The sequence below is a fragment of the Anguilla anguilla genome, chromosome 7 (assembly GCF_013347855.1).
Source record: "Anguilla anguilla isolate fAngAng1 chromosome 7, fAngAng1.pri, whole genome shotgun sequence".
Classification (NCBI taxonomy): domain Eukaryota; kingdom Metazoa; phylum Chordata; class Actinopteri; order Anguilliformes; family Anguillidae; genus Anguilla; species Anguilla anguilla.
In genome coordinates, this window is record NC_049207.1 from 10,565,091 (window position 1) to 10,589,336 (window position 24,246).

A 24,246-nucleotide genomic window follows, 5' to 3' on the forward strand; every position below is an offset into this window, starting at 1 on the left:
GCGGTTGTTAATAATTACGCTTGTAAATAATTACGGAGCTGGAAAATGACGCTCAGATGTACTTTTCGGAATGTTCCACAAGGGGGCGATGTCCTCGCCCTCATTTTGAACTTCAGGGCTTTGTAATGCAGCTCATTTTGTTGAGTGTGCACCAGTTTCCTCGCTTTAATTTCAACACCCACAGTGTTGGGGTAATATCTCAGTCTATTAAGATGTTGAAATCTACTGGAATTATGAATATGCTGCTTTTGCTGCTATTACTATTACTACTAGCCTACTACTGATACTTATTATTATTATTATTATTATTATTATTATTATTATTAGTAGTAGTAGTAGTAGTAGCAGTAGTAGTGGTAGTAGTAGCCTATAATACCGCCAAAAGCTGAGACGCAACTATTTATGAACGTTCGTAAATCTACCTATCTATCTATCTGTCCATGAAATACCTTAGAGTTTTTTATTTTTTAATTTGTATTTACGAATAATTTTCAATGGGAAACTATTCATTTTTTATACAGCTACTAATACAAACGGATGTCGAATAATGGAAAATTTTCACACGTAGGCTATCAGTATGAATTAAATAAAAATAAGAAAATGATCATACACAGTATACCATCAACCTTTTATTATTTTCAATTTTCTTGAACACAACAGCTTTTTTAAATCAATTATTGTTTGATTTTTATGTTGATACTTTCAAATAATAATTGGCAGTAAAACTTAAATGCATATATTCACATTAATAACAAAAAAGTCAACAATTGCCAAATAAGTGTAATTTTAAAAAAAGATAATATAAATAATCACGAAATCAAGTTGGGCAGTGTACCACACTCATCACAACAATTAATCTTCTATATATTCATATGCTTTAATTATTCTCTTAAATTATTATAGCAATGGCATTTAAAATAAATATAAAAGCGTTATTTTTTTTATCATTTTTAATCCTGAGATAAAAACAAAAATTAACTGGGATTATGAAGATTGGCGTGAAGGGTTCCAAGGTTTTCTTTTTTATTGTCTTTTTTTATATATGATTTATTTTTAACAGGAGCTTTAGTCCACAAAATCACGGCGCACAGGCAGAGGTCGCATGCGGGAGCACGTACTTCCATTGGAGAAAAAACTCGTCTCAGATGGCAGGGGAACCAACCTCGCCCAACCTAGTGGCCTTCTCCTTTCGCATTAAGAAGACTCGAAGGTGACTGAGATCCCGGAGAAATGTCGTGCAGTTTTCTGATGTGTTTTTTCAGGTCAAAGTTCCGGCAGAATCCCTTTCCGCAGGTCGGGCACGTGAAAGGTTTCTTGTCGTTGTGCGTGTGCATGTGGAAGGTCAGATTGTATACTTGGTGGAAGGCCTTGTTGCAGATACTGCACTTGAACTGTTTCTCTCCGCTGTGCGTCAATTTGTGGTTCTTGTAGTTGCCTTAACATAAAAAACAGCAATAATTAATAACCTGCATCAAAACGCAAAACTGAGGAACCAACAATCAATAACTCTACATAGTACAACAAAACAAGTAGGCTATGCTAATGTGAAAATGTATAACGTAGCTATGTTTCTCATTATTTTTTGTCATTTGAGTTTTCATAAAACACGTTCAGCAAGCCATTATTCATTGTTTTGATTTAATAAAATCTTAATTGACTGCTTTATGTATGTATTTTCTAGGCACCTTTCTGGTGGAATCCCTTGCCGCAAAATTCGCACACGAACGGTTTGTATCCCGCGTGAATCCTTGTGTGGGTGTTGAGAGTCGAACTCCGGTTGAAGGCTTTTCCGCATTGGTTACATTTGTGGGGTTTTTCCTGCAGAATAAATAAATACGTTAATAAGAGGTATCGTGTATAATTTTATGCATCACAATAAAGCCTCTACAAATTAATAATAATCAGTATAGGTCGATGTTGACGCATATTCCTTATTTTTATTTTAGAATTGAAAGAATTTAACCGTTTGTGAAAATCAACGGTTAAGGCACTAAATGTGGACCGCGGGCTAACTGAATAATTTGTCCCAATTTGTCACCTGTCAATATTTTACAAATATGTTAAAACTGTAGCCTACAACAAAAACGACAAAATTGATTAAAAAAATAAATGATAACAATAATAATTATTATTCTTATTATTATAATAGGTTCCCGCGTGTAGGAGATTTAGACCACTTAGAAGCAAACAGGGTTCGAAAACATTTTGTGGGAATTATAACAGCATCGTAAATGAAATGTTTGACTTTTCAATTACAAGGTGCAATTATTCTGCAGTAGGTGGTAGTGGTTAATTTTTCCATTATTACCTGTGTATGGATAATTTTGTGGCGACAAAGTGTGCTTGCTTGGCGGAATCCTTTGCCGCAAACTTTACAGACGAAAGGTCTTGCCCCAGTGTGCACCGGCATGTGACGTGTTAAATTATAATGGGCATTAAACACCTAGATATTGAAGAGAAAAAGGCATGATTAAAATTGTATTTTATAGCAAAAATGTGCTGCACGCACACAGAGAGGTCATATTATTACCTTACCTTTCCACAAACTTCGCACGTGAAAACCTTGGGCTTGGTTCCTGGAGACGCACTGCCCAGCTTGGAAGAGTTCTTGAACAGTTTCTCCGAGAGTATCTGCGCGCTCTCCTTCATGTAGTGTTGTATGTGAGTTTGGGACAAGTCTTTGAAAGCAACGCTGGACGGACACCTTTCCACGCTGTGGCCAATTTTGTTTTTCTCAGAAAGGAGGGCTTTCTGTCGCGCATGCAGTGGTGAGTTCAGAAAGTATGAAGCCACGGGGTGTATGTTGAGGAAACTCGCCGGCGGTGGGCAGGGCGCTTCCCCGCAGTTCAGGTAGCAGACCGTTCCCATCGCTTGAAATGAGGACTGGTTTACCACCCGAGGTCTGAAAAGTTTGTATTGTCCCACCGATTGGCGCATATCTTGCAATTCGCTTTTATAATTCAAACCAATACTCACCAAATCATTCGAATTATAGGAGACGTCAAAGTGGCTCGGTTCTGATCCACCTACGTTCAGTTTGTGACCCGTCTCGTATGTCAGTGGCATAAACGGTATCATGCAGTGTAGCGAGGATGCGGAGCTCACGTGGATCGCTTGCTTTGGGTCCGCTTTCGTTGCTGGCGCTTGGAGCAAGTTGGGAAAAGGTATTGACTTTGGTTCCGGTGTCCTGGCCATAATCCTTTCGATCGAAAAAGCGAGAGGCTTGGTGGAGGCTATCATGTTTTCTCCAGCAGCTAAGTTTCCCGAAGCAGAGGGTGAGCCGAAAATTCCCGCTGAGTGGTAGAGCACACTGTCCATGACGAGAAACAACACTTTGTAATCTGGCGTGGCTGTTCCTTTTGTAGATACCTTTAAAACATCTCACTGACCTGCAAGAAAGGACATCGTCCAAGGTAGTCTGGGTCGACGCCAGCCCCTCGCCGTTGGCTTTGCGTTACGTTGACTCCGGACAATCAGCACTTATGTCTACCACGACTGCTCAATAAAAGTGTTGTGTCAATAACCCAGCCCAGACCTCGCCAATCGTTACCTCCAAGAGGAGAAGGTAAAGTAGATAATTGCTCAATTCACTTACATCAGTCCACAGAGGAACTTTTTTCTCTACTTGTCTACTGCTATTATGGAGCACTATAACGCACCCGCCTCACGAAAGAGGTGTTCTTTATTAGTACGCGTCTTGTTCGACTGCAAAGTGTTTGGCAAATCTGAGGTCCCCTTGCGGCTTTGTGTGACATCATTTAAAATCGCGCAGGATGACAGGCGCGAGGTGGGTCTGTGAATGTTTAGCGTCTGACAGCATTTGACATATCAGAATGTATTTGTGTTCTTTTGCTCTGCGTGCCCTCTCGTAATTTTAAAATTTTTTAAATAATTATCATATATATATATATATATATATATATATATATATATATTTATATATATATAATTATTACATATTTTTTGTTAAATGTTAAAAGATGTTAAACAAATATATAACCGTATTTACTTTTTAAAGGTAAATTTTTATGGTAGCCTACATATTACATATGAATCACATCCAAATCTAGATCTTATATGAAATGGTAACTGCATATTTGAAATTTATATTTGAAGCTGACAAGCTGTCCCTCTGGGCGAAGAATGGAATATTATATATGTAGCATTAAATAGGCTATATGCACGCACATACATACATACAGACATACATATAAGTTTGGTTGCACTGATAACTATAGTTGGCCTAGTCTATGAACATATAAAGAGGCGTTTGAGTGCATTGATCAGAGGACCCCTGAGCTCTCAGTAGCCCGAGGAGATGAGTATTTACTGAATAACTCTTCAGATAAACACAAACGCTTTCAGTTGGATAGCTCATCCTGGCAGGCAAATATTGATGGATTGCCCCTTGACAAACCCGGCCACCAATGAGGTAAATCTTCCTCACATAAGCATATTATTATTATTATTATTATTATTATTGTTATTGTTATTATTATTATTATTAGCCTATTATTAATTATAATAATTCTAATTTCTCATTGCAAAAAATGATTTAACTCAAGACAAAAAGGCTAAAATCCATAATGGATTATTAAAAACTCGGTGATAAATTACATTCGACACGTTTAAATAAACATTATAAAACCGAAATATTGTATTTGCTGAGGAATCATGTAGGTATATACGGAACGTGTAGGTATATACTAACCGAATAATTCGAATAAAACAGACTGTTCTCTAAAGACCGGACGTGGGAAAAATCCTAAAATCCAAGAGTGGTATTTTTTATGCACGGTAAGCAACTATATTATTGTCAAGTCCGAATATTTATTAAGGAACTGTGTTCTTACCAGGAATGAAGACTGTATATATGTGCCCAAAAATATGTGCCCGTTTCCGTTATTTAATTGCTCGCTTCGGTAGGCTACAATGCCCAAATAAAAAGAGCAACAACGACACTACTACTACGATAATAATAATAATAATAATAATAATAATAATAATAATAATATTGCTTTAGTTTACTATTGTTTTTAAAAATGTATATAGCCTACATAAATTGGTGCTATTGGTATGAAGACGGAACAGATGGGTGTTTAATAGGCTCCTAATTTAAGCTTTCTCTGTGGAGCTGCTACGGCGTTTGCTAATTGACCTGCTCCCTGTTGGTTAATCACATGTTCTTTTTGTCTAAACCTAAAAATACAATAGCTCATTGATGCGTGCGACAGGAATACCCAGCGACTACAGATGCAAAGTCTTTTTAACACTGTAAATAACTTATTTAATGCATATGGCAGTTGCATGCATGAGAAGAAAATTGATCTTGATATTGTCGTGAAATTCGGTTCATTTCTTAAAATCTGTCTTTATAAACAATTGGCGAGTTACAGATAGAAATGCAGGCGCCAGTGAGTGAAAAGAATTTTCTTTTTGATTGATAATTTAATTCTTTGTACAATTACTAAAGGGATGCAGGAAATAATTGTCACTGATAATCCCCAGTGTTCTCATTTTCTCCTTAATCGGGTTTTCATTTTTTTTTTAGATTCTAGGTCATGGTTCTGCATTTGCTCACTTGTTTTGTGGTTTCGCGTACGGACTTATACGTCAACGTAAACGCAGGCTACAAAAACGTAACATATCAATTATCTAAAATTATATATTTGTGATACAATCTGAACCGTAATTTGTAATCCGTTGTATATATACATATAAATTAGATGAAATTGTGTGTGTGTGTGTTTACATTAGTTTTTTTTTTTTTTGTAGATGCTATCAGAGATGCCAGTAAACAACTATATATAGCCTATAAATTGTGCTTGGTTCTTGTATTTAATCCCAGACAAAATAGTAGTTTTCATTATACAGAATTGGCTGAAAGGCTTTATTCGGTTAAAATAATCGTGGGAAACGATATTTTAAGAAAAAAATTATAAATTTTGTTTTCAATTTAAACTCCAAACGTATATGAACAATAATTCAGTAACCCATACATGTAATGCTGTAAATTCCTTACTTTATTAAAATGACAAACCTGCATTTATACATAGTCTTCATACATACTGACAATTAGGAGTTGTTTTATTTTAACAAGGGTTGCTTAAATGTCATTTTTTTATTCTAACGGTACAACGTGTTGACGACGGGGTAATTCAAAAGGCGAGACAAAAAGGAGAGGAATGTCCATAGAGATGGGTATAGAGAGCTCATCTGACCATCAGTTGTCAGGTAAGCCAGATGCACGTAGTTCACACTTTCTGTGCTAGATAGATATTATAAATACCACAATAGACTGAATACTTAATATTATGTGGAAACCCACCCTTCCTAAGTATATAATTAAAACATTGTGTTTTGTGACTTTTTTCTTTTTTTCTCTCAATTGGATCGTTAGTAGAGAAATTTACAAACCAGCCAAGACAAAAAGGCTAATTATTGGCCGGCTGATGTAAGTAAAAATACTCATTAAAAATATATCTTTTTTTTATTGAAGGATTGGTATTTAAATATACTATTATGCAAATGCATTCATGAACTTTGACATTCCCTACTCGCCCAGGAACATTCAGCATCCAGAAATCGAAAGAATATATAAAAATAAAAAAAACGCACATACTTTTCAGCGTGAAGACGGACATGTATTACAAATTGCATTTTTGTAATCATATTTTATGGACAGAATATAACGTAAATTTTGTCGGCTACAAATAATTAACATTAATAGCAGCAGCAATACATGCTGTTACGACCAACAGAACAAGGACAATAATAATACTAATACTAATAGTAAGTGGATAATAATAATAATAATAATAATAATAATAAAGTGGATACTCATAATAATAATAATAATAATTGTAAGTGGATACTAATAATAATAAAAATAAAAATAAAAATAATAATAATAATAATAATAATAATAATAATATGCATTCTATATGATTGGAAAAATTAAACAGAATTTTAGAATTTAAGTAGCATATATGTGAGTTTTCATTTAGCCAATTTATAATTAATTACTGGAAAATTAAGCTGAAAACAGAAATTAAAATCAAGCTTGAAGTCTCGTTGAGTTTGAACTTAGACCGTCGATCGATGATCATTCTGGGAATGACCAGCAGGTTCAAGACATAGGCGCAAGTCCTGCTTGTAGTAAGCGCGAGCTACTCATTAAAATGTATTTATTTATTTACTCATTTATTTATTTAACTAAACCTAGACCATCCACCCTCTAAAGAAGAAAAACACTTAAACAAACGAGTCCTCACTCATAATCAACTTTCTAATTACTCACGTGGAATTGTTCGCCATCAATTGCCATTAAAACGAGTAGGTCAATCAATCACAAAATGTTTTGTAACTGGCTGGGAGAATGTGTTTAAGTAGAAAGTATATTTGAACAATGTAGGCTGAATTAAGGAGCAACTCCTCTATGCGAGAAATATTAAATACACCAAAGAGAAAGCATGTTTACGAGTGGACTCTTGTAAAGCGCAGGCCAACGGAAAATGGGACCAGGGCTGAGGTCGTGTGATGCTCATTTCGTCACGATTTTATGCGCGCCTAAATATAAATGCTCAAAGAAAAACAAACCTTCACAATGTGTAATACAAGATGTTCATTTTTTCTTACTGAAAATACATTCGCACAGAAAACCATCATCATCATATTTACCAGTGTTCTATCCATAGCTATACAAACGTGCACACGTTAGACCAACCTGGATTTACATTCAGAACCAATTCAAGAACATGACCACTAGGCTGGTCAAACTATGTGGATAATGATATCTCTATACATACATTTGGTAGATAAAGTCTGAATACTCCTTTATATACAATCCAAATGAACAAGAATCTGTGACTTTCAATGGCATGGCTAATGGTACAGTATTTGCATATTTTAAAAAAACTACACTATAATTCAGATTTATTTGTGCATGTCTTGCCAAATAATAAAACACACCCTATCATCCCTGGCCATACTTAGAAATTATTTCATTATTTATAACTGGGATGAGTAATTTCTGGAGTTAACGCTTTCAATGTATTCAAATGCAGAAATGCAGTAGTTTACAGGAACATGCAGATTGCTTTAATGGAAAAAAAGACACAGCAGTTGAATTAAAACACTTTTATTCTAACACTTAGAACACACCTGAACAAATACAGGTGCACAGATGACAATATAAATATACATTTTCCCCAAGTTGATTTCCTTTGTACTTCACTGACACAAATTCACTGAAGTGTTCTGGCACAACATGGATTTAATCTATCTTTTAAATATGGTACACACAATCTTGAGTACTGGACACAGATAAATCACAGCTATCATGTAAAATCTTTTTTCACCAATCATAAGCTCAAACATACAGTAAACAAGCTAAACTGGTCTACAACAGACATAGTGCTTTGGTCTTTAAGTTCAATAGAGACAACTTCATAGTTCGTACAGTAAACGCGAAGATGCTCGCAGATCCACTCTTGGCAAGGACCCTATTCACCCTAACAATGGCTAAAGTGAAATAACCTCAACTCTGACTGACAGCCCAGAAGAGGACCTTTCCACTCTCATGAACCTTCATTTTGAAATGTCTGTAGTCTGCCCCACCCACCGCCTGTAATTCATATCAGGAACCGTAATTCAAAAAATATGACACACCTGACATTTTGGCCACACTAATGAGACATAAAAGTACAACAAACAGACAGGCGCTGTGCCCCCTGGTGTTCACCGAGGTGTACTGTACAAGCTCATCAATGAACTCTGGGACAAGGGAGGTGGGTCACTCAAGTACATGAGAATCCCAGTGTATTAGTAGTAGAGTGCGGCGCATGTACAGATGAGAGTTTTAATATTTTTTTTATTCTGCATGAGTTTCCTCATTGCGTACGAGAGTGATGCTGCTTGGACAGCTACCCCTCCTCTTCATCACTGTCCCTCATCGTGATACCCTGGAGCCCGTCGCCCGCGGTTACTGAGACCGTTGCCTCCTCTACTGTCAGCCGGTTGTAAACAGTCTCGTAGCTCTTGTTGTTCAGAGTTCCGTCCAACACCCCCTGCAGCCTGAAGTCGCGATATGTCTTCTGCAGGAAAATAACAGGAAATGCAAAGGGCTGGCTTACCTTGCCTGTTCCGTGGCAAACAGCAATCCTATTTACAATTTTGAAAGCAGCACTCAAATGAAAATGCTCCATCACCTTGTGCTTATGAGTATAAAATAAAAGCAAGTCTTGCTTTCTTATACACAGCACATATACATATCATGAACTCATTTAAATTATGCAAGGACTTGTGTAAGGAATACAAAAATAGAACTTGATGAGTTCCTTGCCCATCATTAGACTTACGTGAAATCATTAGCAAGAAATGTGAAATGTCTTCTCGTGACTGAAAAGCTATAGCTGAAAGGAGTCTGTTATTGTCAGGATACGCTGCATGAATGGGAAACCAATCGCATGGCAGACACATCATTTCTGCTTGGCTTCGTCACTTGGCATACAGTCTCAGTCACACTTATCCCAGTGATTTCTGGGTAATCCCAGGCTGCGGATGATGCAATTGCTTTGCTATCGATTTTTATTCCAAAGATAACTGATAGCGCACGTGATTTAAAGACTCAGAGACAAGACCGAGACGTCTGTCACTTGATTGAGCATCTAGACACCAGCAGCCTTTCTTATCTCTTTCGTGAACTTTATCCCTAATAATCCAAAGGGGCCAGTTGTGCACAGAAATCAGGAGAAGCTCAATATTGGCTCGTGTGTCTTTATGGACCCCTGGTTTGTCTCCCATCGTAAAAATCAAGTCAGGTGGAGCTGGTCATCAATAAATCGGAATACTTTCCAATGTGTTTATGCTCCCGTCAGCGCTCGCTTACGACCTCACGCGTCCCTGGTCTACACCTTCCTCTGGGATTACCGTGGCGCTCCGTTACCTTGACAATCTTGATGAGGGTCTTCAGTTGGTACACGTGGAGCTGCAGGTCGAGCCTGTCCGTCAGCCAGACGCACACCGCCTTCATGGTGCTGGTATACCATTGCTGTGAAACACACAGAACACGCGATCCACTGACACAGCTTTTTCACACACCTACCCGCTCTCAAAGCACTGTGAACTCTGCAGTGGCGAGCGGTAACTGCAGCAGGTCTGAGGGCTTGCTTGATGACACCGAATAGGCCACATTCTACATCCCACAGGTAAACCCACTTTTTTACAATGACCACGTTACTTGAATTTTAACTCCATTTGGTACATTTGATTACGTAATGTAATTAGCTATTCACTTTGGCATTCAAAGCTTTTAATTGGCCCACTGCCGTAAAAGTAACGTACATCTGCGCTCGGCCAGTAACTTCAGTGAGCCATTTACCTCAATGTAAAGATAACCCTGAAGCATTTGGCAGCAGGCTAATTAATGCAGCGGGCAGCTTTCCCAGGAGAAAAGTACTCTCGCGCTTCACAGAGTGTGAAACTGCTCAGCTCAAAAACAGCTGTGCGTGCGGGTCACACAATGTACAAGGAGCAAAAACAGCGCCTACTTTAAATAAATATATGTTCTGAAACACTGATCACGGAGTACAATGTGCACGTCTGAAAGGAGAGTTAAGAGTTATTCGCAGGGTAAATTTCTGAATGGGGCACACCATCTGAAAACTCTGTACTATAATAAAATATCTAGAGGTATGTATGGGTAATGTGAAGAATTAATGGTGCCTACTATACAAAGAAAGCAGAATTATGTATTTGTCATTGTATTAACACACACTGCTTATGAATAGGATTGCAAGTCTACAGAGTAAGAGAAGAGAGAAGAGGCCCTAAAAAGGCAACAGAAAGGTTTTTGTGGTTCAGAGAGATTCACCATTCTGTTATTGTTTAGTCAGAACGATCATATCCATTATTCTCTTGTACTGAGAAATGCTGAAAAATAGCAAATTTTCAGATAAAATGATTTTTTTTATACCTTTGTTTAATTGGATGGTGTATTATTACAGAATTACTTAAAAGTTGTATCATTTTGAAGCTAGTCTTATAAAATATTAAATCTAAATGATTTTTTTTTTTTTTTTACATTTAAAGGAATGTGCATGTTTAGAACTTTGAGTTTAAGAGTCTCAAATCCTTCAGCTCATTTTCATGGAATTACGCTCCACTTAAGAATCCGTTCCGCAAGAAGATGAGAAAACAACGAATGCTTAAACGTTCCCTTCCCGAAGGAAAATTAGCGCGCACTCAAAATATTTCTCCGCTATAATAAAAAATAATAAAAAAAGCGCGCGCGGCTCTCTAAACCGAATCGGAATCGCGGGTGATGACATGAGCTCATTAAGCCGGTTAGTCCTGGAGAGGGGAAACAGATGGACGTGACGGGTGCGCGGTAATCACGCAGGTGAAGGAGCACTCCACATTTTTTTTCCACCTCGTCCTCCCTTCCTGCATGCTGCCGGTGCTTGGCAGCGCATTTGCGTGCCGGCGCTCTGGAACCCTCTTTGTGCCGCGGCCCGGCACCTCGGTAATAACACACTTAAGTGTCCCAATCACTGTTATTAAAGTAATAGCGGAGAGCAGATTTCGCACCTGTGGACCGGCCGTAGATATGTGCCGCCCCTGTCTGCGCGGCTCATCAGCGGTTTAATCAGTATTATTTTCCTATTCATCCACGGCCCCGCGTTTGCAAGGGCATGTATTACCCTCTTCATTTCCTGACACCTCTCCCCCCCCCCTCCCCCACTCCCGCCCCCCACCCCTCCCATCGCCTCCCTGGACCTGGCTCTGGCTCCAGCCCAGCCCCCCCCCCCCCCCCCCCTTCCAGCGCTCGGGGAGGGGGAGGAAGCATCGGCGGCGGCGGCACAGCGAGACCCCGCCGCTCATCCGCGCTCCTTGTGCATGACTGTGGGCGGGTGAGTCACATTAGCGTGCCGCCTTCCCATTTCGCCCGCGCCCGCTCGCGGGCCAGAGCAGGGTTCAACAAATCAACAGGAGCACGGAAAACACAACATCAGTCTAATCTAGTGTTTGCGGTGAAGTTTTCAAACCTAATCTAAGAGGAGAGGGGGGCGGGCTGGTCAGGGGTGGGCTAAGGTGGGGGGAGGGCGGGGAGATTGGAGGGGTAGTGGTGAAGGGGGGCCGGCAGATGAAGAGGAAGCGGCAGGATGCAAAAAGAAAGGGGGAAGGAGCCGGAGAGGAGTGCTCGGGGCAACGCTCCCCTCGGCATTTTTAAATAGTAAACAGGTCAACATAAGCCCCGGCAGCGCTCCAGCAGAGGCTGCTGCCTGTGGAAATTGGCACAACGGGGTTACAAGTGCTCTCACAGTGGTCTGGCTTTTTTTTTAAATGCCACTCTCCACCTATCAAGATCCCCCTCAGACTCTGAAGAACAGTTTGACACTGCTAAGGCTAAGGGGTAGGAGAGAGGGGGAGAGAGAGCAAGGAAGAGAGGGAGAGAGAGAGATGGAGAGAGGGAGAGAGAGAGACAGAGGGAGAGATGGAGAGAGAGAGAGAGACCAAGAGAGATAAACAGAATAGGAAGAAATGAAGAGTGAAAAAAGGAGAAAGTGAGCAAGCAAAAGCAGAGTGAGATGTGAAGGAAAGTGAAATGGGCTAAAGGGGGAGGGAGAGAGTGGAGTGGAAGTAGAGCAATGACAATGAGGAAAGAGTGAGAGAAAGTGTGAGAGACACGTGAGAGAAAAGACAGAGGAGGAGAGCAGGAAAGGAGAGAGAGAGAGGGAGAGAGAAAGAGAGGAGGGCAGGGTCTTCCCTCTCTTTGTCCACACGGCCCGATGGAACCACTCTAGGATAAAGAGCAGGTCAGGCTCGGGACAGGGTCTGGGCTTTGAGAAGAGGGGTCCCCCCTCGCACACCACGGACGCAAAAAGACCCAACAAAGGGACTGGGCCTCACCCCCCAGCCCACCGGCCCCTCTCTGCGAAGGATTACAGCTTCTGCAGAGCGCCTTTCTTTCATTAAACAGCTCCGCGCTTTCAACAGTCAACCAACAGCTTCCACATACATTCTCCAGGGAAGCCATTAAATAAATAAATGAATAAATTACACATAAACGCACACACGCACGTACACACCCACACAGGCACACACACGCACGCACGCACGCACGCACACACACACACCGACTGTTTTAAACATACTCGTATACATAACATGTTTGTATGCACACTTTTTACATGTCACAGTGGCCATACAACCTTCAAACATTAGTAAACTGACGCGATTAAATAGCCTGTTATCATGAATATGAGCAAGATGTACATTTGCTGTACTGAAGAAAACATTACGCTTTTCCACAATCTAGCCTCTGACTTGATTCTCCTTTTGAAAGTGTGCATTGATAGGCATTTATGGTCCATACACAACTTATTGTATGCAGCATATGTAAGGTTATTCCATTGTTTGAAATAATAACCTTCACCACCAGCACTTTAAAAACATTCAGCAGTTCATCTGTTACAGCATAAAGTAGCTGTGCACATAGCACTACCTGAGATGTTAACTATACCTGCTGCTGGAAACATAAATAGTATTTCTACGACTGCAGGTGAGCTTTTTGGAGTAGAGTATGATGCTACAAATGCTACAAAGACAGATATTGAAGAGAGTAGTTTTATTTCATTGCGAAAGCTATGTACCCCAGCAAGTCTCCCCAGCATGTTTCTTTCATCAGCCTTCTTTTTTATAAACTACCATAAAAATACCAAGAAAATGAACAGCACAGAACTACAAAAACCTGCACAGAGCTGCACAGAGCTGCACAGAGCCACACAGAAACACACAGGGCTGTACAGGGCCACACAGAGCTGGACAGAGCCACACAGAAAAACAAAACAGATATATGAAAGGCAAAATTAATTGAAAAGGGAGAATTGAGAAAGAGAGGCAGTGATAGATGATAAGCTCACTAAAAAAACATGCAAGGATGAATCAGTGGCGAGATTATATGAGGGGTGAGAGTGCAGTACTGGTTCTGAGGCATAAAGGGTTAGAAACATTACCGTCATCATTATCAGGAGACAATCTAAAGATTTATACACCATGAGAAGATTGTTGATATACAGCAAAAACAAGAGTGGTCCTAAAACAGAGGCCTCGTCATGCTTGACTGACTCTCTAGTCACACTGGCGCTTGTCGTCTGCTTGCACTAGCTGCACATTAATTGTAGTCCTCCAGCACAATCACTGCCTGAAATAAATAAACTTTTTAAGAAGTCGCTTTTTAATTTTTTTAAATTTGTTGAACCAATTAACAACTTTACAATATGTTGTATATTTTGTCCCACATTGGATATAGTTTGCTTGAACGTGAATTTGCCTCCATGGCCATTGCTTAAATTTGTTACTCAGTTAAGGCCAATGTGCCATTTTTTATCACTTGACAATGATCACACTAGTACTATATTTATCAGACAGGGCAGATGATACAAGGTATACATTGTGACTCCAGAAGAGGGTGTTACTGAAACGGGACAAAGTGCAGCTGAAGTTAGCAGCATGGGACAGGGACAGGGAAGAGGGTATTGCGACAGGACCAAGTGTACGTAAAGAGGACCTCACTACAGAACAAGGAGCAGACGGATGTTGGTAGCAGAACAGGAATAAGGGCAAATGAAAATGGTTTAGGGACAGGAGAGTACAGTGTCTAGTACATCGTGCCTGTCCAAACAGACTGATGCATGTTGAGAGGTGAAGATTGAGGCTGGACCTTCCCTCATATGTTTGTTACTTAAAAAAATAGGTCAAAGTCCCAGCTTCCCAGTTTCCCCGGTGCCTGTTATCTTCTGGGACAGAGCCCGCTATCAGAACAGCGTGATACTGAGCTGCACCACCGCTCTCCCCCTGTCCCGTCTCCAGACAGTAACCTCAGACTCCCCCTGACCGCTGAAGCAGGGGTGTACGAGTCAAGGCGAGAACCCCTGTTCACAGAAATAAAATTTAATTTAATAGGGGAGCAGCACTTTTCCTGTGGGTCAGCTGACAGGTTAAAGGGCCAGCGTAGGAATGTGAGCAAATGTTGGGTCTGAGCACCGTGCCTACGTGCCAACGGTCCAAAGAGTCGTCTGCCGCTGTCTGGCACAGACGTGTCCATCAAAGTGTCGCCACTCTACGGCATGTTCCCAACAGTGCTCAAGATACCCACCCTGAACTCGCTCACTCTGAACTCACCCTCAATGCCATCTGACGCGCTGGACCCATTTAACACAGAGAAATAGCACTTATTTTGCTGGCACTGGGAAGTTCAGGCTGTGTCCTTCCTCAAGACAGCACGGGTTATGTTCACTTCTACAGCCAATGTCTTTTATTAATAGAAAAACTGTACAAATGTAATGCAATGAACATATTATTGAAACTGCAAAAAAATAAAATAAAGTAAAGAATATATCTTTATTTGTTCTAAGGGCTGGCCACAATTCCTGAGAAAACATCATGGCCGTCTGGTCTCCTGTGCTACGATGCAGAGGAAAGGCGTGGCCCAGGTGCATTATCTCTAATCCTCACCGATGCCCAGGTGACATCTGACTGACATCCGAGGCGAGAGGTGGATTAAGTTAAGCTGTGCTGTTTTCGGCTTCCCCAGCGGAACAACACAATTAGGCTGCCGCTCTGACTGACGTACTGTACAGGACGGCAGCGGCTGAGCTAAACAATTTAATTGTAACAAGCATAATCTACCATGGGTGACATATGCAGGTAACATTTTTCACGCTAAACTTTTAATGCCCTCGTACAATTCCGAGACCGCGCCGCGAATCTTTTCACAAAGTTTCACGAGACAAACTATCGTGACTGCCTAATTAGAAGCAATTAACACATGTTTGGATTCCACAGAAAAAGTACCGTTGCAATTGACAGCTCAACTCTTAAGTGTTTCGCCGAGATATTCGCTCGACACAGCCCATCTGTATACGATTGGTAATTAAGCTTGTCGGTGACTAATTGAACAGACACCGGTGCAGTGACTAGTTATGACAGCGTGGGCTGGCTTTATGTGCGTGGGTTATCAATGTTCAGTTCTTTGTCTATCAGTCATACACAAAATCGTGTTCAAATCATTTACAAATCCACCTTCACCACACATTTACATTTTGGCACTCTGAAGATTCTCTTATCTAGGGTGATATAAACAGGTTTCACTTTTCTGGATTTACATACAATGGCTCTGTCCACAACTAAACCTGCAACATTTGACTTACAAGCCCATTTCTCTAGTGATTCTGCTACACCAGCATTATTCTGGTGTATTCTCTGTGTAGCAACAGTAAAGCCTCTTTATTACATTGTGTTTTACACATGTATATATATTTCACTTTATACATATTTTAGTGCAAACAGAATAATAAACACTAGCTACTGTATACATGTGATAAACAACAGGTAGAATTATGCCTGCCAGGCATGTTAACTTAAGAAGTAAAATAGGGTGATAACCTCATTGGTGGAATAATTCCAATGGCAAAGACTGATTAAAGAGAAAAATAGTCGACCAAAGGATGATGATAAAGTTAACTCGATGAAAACAGAAGAAAGACTGACCTGATTTTCAACAAGATAAACTATAAATAAAGATTCTAAAGGGGGAAAAAAAACCTTTCAGTCAAGTCAGCAAACATGAATTGTGGCCATGTAGAAATTCTATGAGTAGAATTTCATACGGAAACATAATGAAATCCTGAGCTTACAGTTGTTTTTTCCCCATCTTATATCAGCTCAAAAGTAGCCCACAACACACAGAGAAATGTCCCAGCTGTACGGTATGTTGGTAATCCCTGATAGGTATCACAGAGGGACACAAATTGTTACCACAATTTTCTGCTTTGTACAGTACAGTTTCATAACTTTCTACATGACATCCAGTCCCAATTTAAGGTAAAAGACATATTTATGCCATTACAATATCAGAATGCTGTTTACGACAAGGTAAACAAATAAACCCTTTGAAGCTATACATATTTAGTTCATGGCCAAGTAACCACGGCAATCAGACAGCAAGCAATATACACAGCCTGCATTCATTCCTTTTGTGATTTTCTTTATGTCACTTCTTGTATATGATTACTTCAAAACACAAGAGAGCTATACTGGAGCAATACTTTATTAAATACTTTAATTAAGTTTCAGTTGATTTATATAGACTAAATAACATTTTCAACCCTATAGGCAGCAACTAATCAAAAATGTACAGATCATCCTTACAGATGCATACAAACATCTGCTTTTCACGAATAGTTCAAATATCAATCTGTGCGTTCGGTTAAAGGCGCTGCCATACCCACAAACCATTCGTACTAAATTCAAAATTATTTAAAATGTTTAAATAATGTTGTTAACTACTAACTACTGAAAAGTTAAATGTATACATGTATTTGTACATCATTGATTCATGTTGGAATTAAAAAAAACAGTTAATGTAGTGTTAATGGGTAACAAATTATAAGTTTATCCTGTTTTGCTAATGTATAAATAATCATGTAACTAATACATTAGCAAACGTATTTGTTAACTACAAACTAAAAACTACTAATTCATGCTTAATACATTCATACATCATTAGTTCATGTTAACAACTACATTAGTTAATGCAAATTCATGTGACCTTATTGTACAGTGTTACCAATTATTTTAGTTTTAGCCATGGCATTAAAGAGATAAACTGACTTTTTCCTGGGCATAGGCAGGAATATATGGCGCCTACTGACCTCATGTACACTCTGAGGATTACATACATAGTTAAAGATACAGGGCATGTTGTGGGTTATTAAATACACATGGATGCACACGTGCAAGCTCACACACGCGCACACACGCGCACACATGCCACACAGACAGACAAAGACATCCACATACAAACACACACACACATTTTACAAGCTGCACTGTATAGATGGTAGAACTGTTTGCTTATCCATTTTTAATTGCAACTCACAGGGAATATTCGGCACACAGAACCAGAAACAAATATCTTTTCACACTATGTCACAGCACAGTGTGACCCTGATGTCACCCAGAAGTTAACACACTGCTGTTGTGTTTGAAGGTTGCTGTGCTGTTTGTGACAATGATTAGAATTTTCAATACTTAAAATTTTCACAGCATCAAAGGCCACTGCTATGAACTGTATAATCAGTTTCATGATTAAACCACCATTACTGCACATGTTGTGATTAAGTACATTGTAACTAGGAAACAAAGCTTGCAAATCTGTTTACTGACAAATATGCACTATACTTACCAAGTGGAGTGACTCAAACTGGTGACACAGGGATCAAATATAAGGTCTTACCAAATATACTTTAAGATAAACAGTGAATCAATCGTTTCTGCTTATTAAATGCAACCAGCCATTGCGTAATTGAAAAAGCATACAGTATGACACAAAAGGACATGAAAATGAGAGAACAAGAAAATGAAGGAAAACAAAGGCCTCTCATGATACAAGGGAATAACAGTGCACTGTGAGTGTTATGAAACCAACCCTGGGACCAGTTGGATGCAGTTTCAAATCCCAGTCGTACCCCTGAGCAAGGTACCAAACCTTTGCCTCTGTAGAAATGGATAATGTTGCATAAATGCCTGGGATGAGGACAACAACACTAATAAAACTGACAGTATGTCGCTGAGGCCTGGGACTGCCCCTGAGAACTGCGACCGTGCTGGCACTCACTTCAAACACCTTCTCGGTGTACATCTCGTCATTGACCCGGTCTCTCAGGATGTCCTGGTTCTGCCGCACAAAGGTAATGTATGTGTCCGCCAAGTCCATGCCAGGCTTCTGTGTGCAAAGGGGGGGGGGGGTGGGGGGGGGGAGAGAGAGAGAGAGAGAGAGAGAGAAGGAGAGATAGAGAGGGCCAGAGAGAGAGGGGGAGAGGGAAACAGAGACATAGAGAGACACAGAGACAGACAGAGAGAGAGAGAGAGAGAAGGAGAGACAGAGAGGGCCAGAGAGAGAGGGGGAGAGGGAAACAGAGACATAGAGAGACACAGAGACAGACAGAGAGAGAGAGAGAGAGAGAGAAGGAGAGATAGAGAGGGCCAGAGAGAGAGGGGGAGAGGGAAACAGAGACATAGAGAGACACAGAGACAGACAGAGAGTTACAGTTATAAAGCCATACCGAGGCCTCGAAAACCAAAGCCATCTAGTGCATTATGGTGTCCTGTTACTGTGACTTATCCTTTAAGTGGGCAAATTAAATAAACAATATAAAATAAAACACAAATCAAGCAGAGAATAAAAAGCCCTTAGAGACGGTGGTTTGGATTGCGTGTCCTTCACTCGAGTTTGACGGGCAGCCTGCCGCGGCACGCTTGTCATTTCTGAGGGCTGGGTCATGCTTTGATTGGTCGTGAATGTTCAACTCAGTCACACTGAAGAAACCCATCAGAGCAATTAAAGTCTAAAAGCAGTCCACAAAGAATTTAGAAATTTAATTCCAAACTTCTGAATAGCATTCTGCCATCTAGACCCGAGCACAAAAACAAACCCATAAATACCTGAATGGAGCTGAGACAACAATGACTCCCCCGCACCCACTCACTGCCGCCACCACCACGCGGCTCTACCTCATCTCCACCCGAACCGTAGGCAGGGGAACGAAATTCTGAGAACACGCGAGTGTCTCAGGGCGCACTTTGCTTGTGACACGCACAATAACACATTCCCCTGCGCAGGCACCAAGGACGACGCGCGATGGATCGCAGAGCGCCCAGTCTAGACAGGAGCCTTTGTGCCTTTGGCCCGTGGCATCTTCCAATCAAAGCTCCGGCTTCATTACCAATCAGCAGGAGCCATCCCGGTTTACGTGCTTTCATTTCCACATTTAAATAGATCATCTTGATCTATGTCCCCCCCCCGCCCCCCTTCCCTTACTCAACAACCTCAACTAAAAAGCCATTTTTGTTGACAATTTCTTTTTAGTGTGCGCTCAAAAAAAAAAAAGAAAAAAAAAGAAAATATAATGACGCGAAAGAATGAACTTTCTAAAGTAATTAAATTGCAGATAAATCCACACAATAGACTACTTCTTTCCTTTAGGCTCAAGGAAAAGCCAGTTCGATTGAACAAGGAGCAACAGCAGTTTCTTTGCACCCATGTATGTGACTACAGCACATTCATAGTTTCAAAATGTTGATTACAGTCCTCGCACAAAGGACCCTCTAAGTGCTCTGAGAAAGATTATTAGCACCAGTAGTTCACCTTGCTATTACCTAATATGTAATTGAATTTTTAAAAAACAATTAAAAGTGTGTTTTTTGCACAAATTTTGCTAATAGCTCAGAACCGCACATAAACATATACATAATCAGTATTGTAATTCAGTGCAATTTTCACACAATTAATGACAACCACCCTGAATTGGTAATACAACTGAATCCACGGAGTCTCATTTCTGAGATGTCTTGGCTGAGATGGGCCATCAATGACAAAATACTTTTTCTGGAAGACATTTACAAAAAAAAAAAGATTATTTCATCCAGCTTGGCTTCTGCCTTTACGGCTGGTTGCCTGACTGCACTTTCTCACTGCTATAAGACCATAGGTTGATTTAACATGGCACCCTAAGGAACAGATGCTTTTAGCCTGAGTGGATAAAGGTTTGATTGGATCTGCCGTGCTCGGGTCAGCGCTATGGGATGTTCCATTGAGAAGGCCACGAGGGCCGTGTTTGAGTCAGCTGCTCTTACAGTAGGCTAGCGTCCTCTTTTTGGGGAGTCAATACAGGCAATAAATATTGATGAGCCGGAAGCCAGCTTTCAGCTGCCTGGCTCAGAAATAGCTCCTTGCCTCAGAAGTCAGTGTGAAGGTGTTTATACACAACATGAAAAACTGGCTATCTACACAACACCCACCAGCGAGAAACATGGGCAACGGCAGAGGGTGCTGAGATGTTAATTCACACGGCTACTACCGAGAGAAGTTACTCATTACTCCCCACCCCCCTCCCCCCCACCCCCCTTCTGTTAGTGCTGGTGAGACAGAACACGACAGGAGATTACGGCAAACATACGAAATATATATTTTTATCTTTCAGTCGCAACACGCGCTACCTATGTAGCGTTAATACACAAGAGAAACCATACAGAGGAGCTCTGCTAAAAATAAGACGGGGGCCCCCACCCCCCCTGTTAAATCGGAGCTACCAGATGGGTACTTCACACCTTGATTTCCTCCTCTTTTCTTAGCTCCAGAGTGAGGCTCGCAGCGAGCCATTAGACAAAATGTGCACAACTTCACTGACTAATTGTGACAGCTGCCAATGGTTCCCAATTAGTGTTGACGTTTCGGAGGTCCAGACACAGGCAGGGTCCTACATACCCGCGATCAAGCGCTAATGCGATTTTACTCACGCTTAGCTCGGTTCCCACATCATCGTCACATGGTTTGATGCGTGCGTACTTTATTCTCACTCTCTCCCCCCCCTCCCCCCCCCCACCCCCACCGCCCCACCCTCCAAGATACACACAACTGGTCCTTATGTCAACGAACACGGGAGGTCTGCGAGACTCACAAAGACTAGCGAGAGAACGTGCGATACTGGCCGATCACTTTGCCGTGTCTCTGAGGTGAGCTTCACTCATGTGTCGAGTTATTCAAAGTTTCGTCGGCCTCGACTGTCCTAAGCAGAAACTTTCGACTTGAGATTCCGAAAATACGTTGAATGCATGAAAATTTAACCACGGAAAACACCGATGCACATCATTGGACAGCATTTCTTTATTTGTTATCAAGAAACCTGACATGCAATGTTTGTCATGCAAAAATGGCATTTCTTTATCCTTCATTTTTGATGACTGAAAACGCACAGTATAATATATGATATGATATAATATAATATAATATAATATAATATAATATAATATCATTCAGATAAATTATAGCATACACCAAATATCACAGTTGGGGGTAGATTACACTGACCGACATGGATGTAATAAGGTAGGTAAAAGACTATTGCTTTCTGTATTTTGGGAGTCTGTGTAATACGTAACATGTAAAACGACATTGTTAACCTTGTAGGCAAATATCGTAATATTAATCTACTGCATTTTGTTAACGCGACCCACTAGCAGGCTGAGGCGTTGGCGAAGACTCCGTGTTCGTGTCTAGCGTGAATGAACCATAACGGAACAGCCCTCGATGTGCTATCACTATGACAAGGTGACAAACAGAAATGACAGACGTATCACTGTGGGCGAGGATCCGCAGAGCATGCAGGTAGCTCTCGCACGAAACGGGGAACAATGCCTCGCTGTTTGCAAACATTCCACAGAGTTCCACCGCAGAGGAAACAACAGCGCGCGAAAACAGCAGACCGACTGCGCAAAAAAATCCTGCCAAAAATATTTTTTGCCTCCGTCTGGAGACCGAGTTTTTGGGGAAGGCTCAGCGTGTGTGTGTGCGTGTGTGTGTGTGTGTGTGTGTGTGTGTGTGTGCGTGCGTGTGTGTCCGTCTGTGTGTGAAGTGTTCATTAAGACCGAAAGAAAGGTACACAACAGGACAGATTAAGCCCAGGCTAATGACTGGTTAACTGGAAGGGATAAGCGCTCGGAGGAGAAAGGAGGAAAGGACAGAAATGTTCTGTAATTGCACGGTGCGTGGAGTTTGGCTTCCTGCCGTAGATCCGCTCTCCCCAGGTGTGTGACCCAGGGGGAGGGAGCGTCACCTAACGGCAGCGCTCACAAAGGAGCGGAGGAGCTTAACCTCTCGTGACAAGGGCGCAAATGTGTCTGCAGCCGAACCTGACACCGTCGGGCCCCGCCTCCCCCCGCCCCGCCCCTCTCTTTCACCGGCCCGGAGAATAGCTCTGAGGTCCCTCTTTTCTCTCTGCACAAAAGAGCAAGGAGGAGGTTACATTATAATTTCACGTGAAGGTGGAACACCGGCCCCCTGGCTCCCAGCCCGGGCAACCTACGCCAACAGCACACACATGCTTAATCCCCTCTGATGAAGAGGAGGAGGAGGAGGAGGAGGAGGAGGTCGTGTCAGGCCCAGCACATCAGGTGGACCTTCCTGGTTCCTCCACGGCGCATTGTCTGAAAAGACTTCTCCATGTTGGGAGGGAAACATGGCGGAAAGTCCCTGGCAGTGAGGAACTGCTCTGATCCCCTCAGTGTTGCCCGGGCGTTTCTCTGGGAAACGCAGGCGACACCTGCAGCGGGTTTACTGTGACATGGCGTTTCTCACGGAAAAGCAGGTCCATGCGGTTTGGAGAGAAAGGGGACTCCGCACTACGGGTGTGGCCGCAAAAAAAGGCGATATGTCGCGGTTCTCGTGCTGGTGGGCGTGGCCTTTCTCGCGCAGGTGGGCGTGGCCTTCTTCCTGCCCCGATTCTGATTGGCGGTTTCATGCGGCCGGGCCGAATCGCGCACTCAGTGCCGATGAAGAAAAAGCTCACAGCCTGAACAATGCAAACAGCTGAAACTCACTTTTATTGCAACGCAGCATGTGTGGGAGACCTTTTTTTTTGCCCGAGTGAAAGAGTTCCTGCCCATTCATTTGTCTCAGACTGTTCAGAACAAGCATTCAGTCTCATGTTTGTGAGTCATTAGATTCGTTTGCAGTGAATGACCGCCCACCATCACCTCACACAAATACAAAATTGTTTTCCAGCCAGTTGTGTTTGTGATTCGCCTTGCGGTGATGTCTTTTTTAACACACACAAGTCACCCTGCTACGCAGCACAACCCCACCATCCACTCCACATTAATTTAGTTTTTATAAAGATGGAGAAAAAAAACTAGTCATTTACAAATACCATCAAGCATGAGTATTATTTGTATATTTTTAGTCTTATTTTCTGCATGTGTGTGGAAATATTTCTAACACATTTTTACAAACAGATCATTTACATTAATGGCTCGTTTAAATATTCTTGTAGCTACACACCCAACATTTGATTATTTTACAAACAAATATTGCAGAACATGAGGTAATACTTACAGGAACGTCCACATACTTAGCAGCTGTTTTCACCTAAAAGACAAAAAGATTGAGTCCCTGTTAATCACATCAGGAGATGACATTCTGAGGAAAGTCACGCGGAAGCGCAGAGTATTTTCCGGGCCGCGGCGCGAAGCTGGCACTTACGGTGAAGGACAGCAGGGAGGAGAAGAGAGTCCCTTCGTCGTATCGAGAGAGCTTGGACAGAACCCCGTCCAAAACCGCGGAAAACTGCGGGGGAAAATCTTTATCACGACTCGGTTTTACAAACTCCTCCGCTAACAAACAGC

At 41.4% G+C, this 24,246-nt stretch overlaps 2 protein-coding genes across 10 annotated transcripts in view; both read right to left on the reverse strand.

Moving 5' to 3' along the window:
- Nucleotides 1-616: 616 nt before the first annotated feature.
- fezf1 (FEZ family zinc finger 1) lies at nt 617-3,719 on the reverse strand. The gene is made up of 4 exons (XM_035425172.1): nt 2,536-3,719; nt 2,309-2,443; nt 1,686-1,818; nt 617-1,435 (listed from the first exon to the last, which is right to left on the reverse strand). The coding sequence occupies exons 1-4, from the start codon at nt 3,316-3,318 to the stop codon at nt 1,173-1,175; spliced, it is 1,314 nt and encodes a 437-aa protein (XP_035281063.1). The 5' UTR covers nt 3,319-3,719; the 3' UTR covers nt 617-1,172.
- Nucleotides 3,720-8,077: 4,358 nt separating this feature from the next.
- The window catches only part of cadps2 (Ca++-dependent secretion activator 2), a 126,481-nt gene continuing 110,312 nt past the window's right edge, over nt 8,078-24,246 (reverse strand). For 8 of the 9 annotated variants that reach the window (XM_035426082.1, XM_035426079.1, XM_035426083.1 and 5 more), the window contains 5 exons: nt 24,104-24,187; nt 23,957-23,989; nt 18,683-18,790; nt 9,947-10,051; nt 8,078-9,095 (listed from right to left, as the gene is read on the reverse strand). In XM_035426082.1, coding sequence (XP_035281973.1) covers nt 8,925-9,095; nt 9,947-10,051; nt 18,683-18,790; nt 23,957-23,989; nt 24,104-24,187 — 501 coding nt within the window. In that variant the 3' untranslated portion in view covers nt 8,078-8,924. The remainder of the gene's footprint in view (nt 9,096-9,946; nt 10,052-18,682; nt 18,791-23,956; nt 23,990-24,103; nt 24,188-24,246) is intronic. The other variant, XM_035426075.1, reaches the window with a different exon arrangement.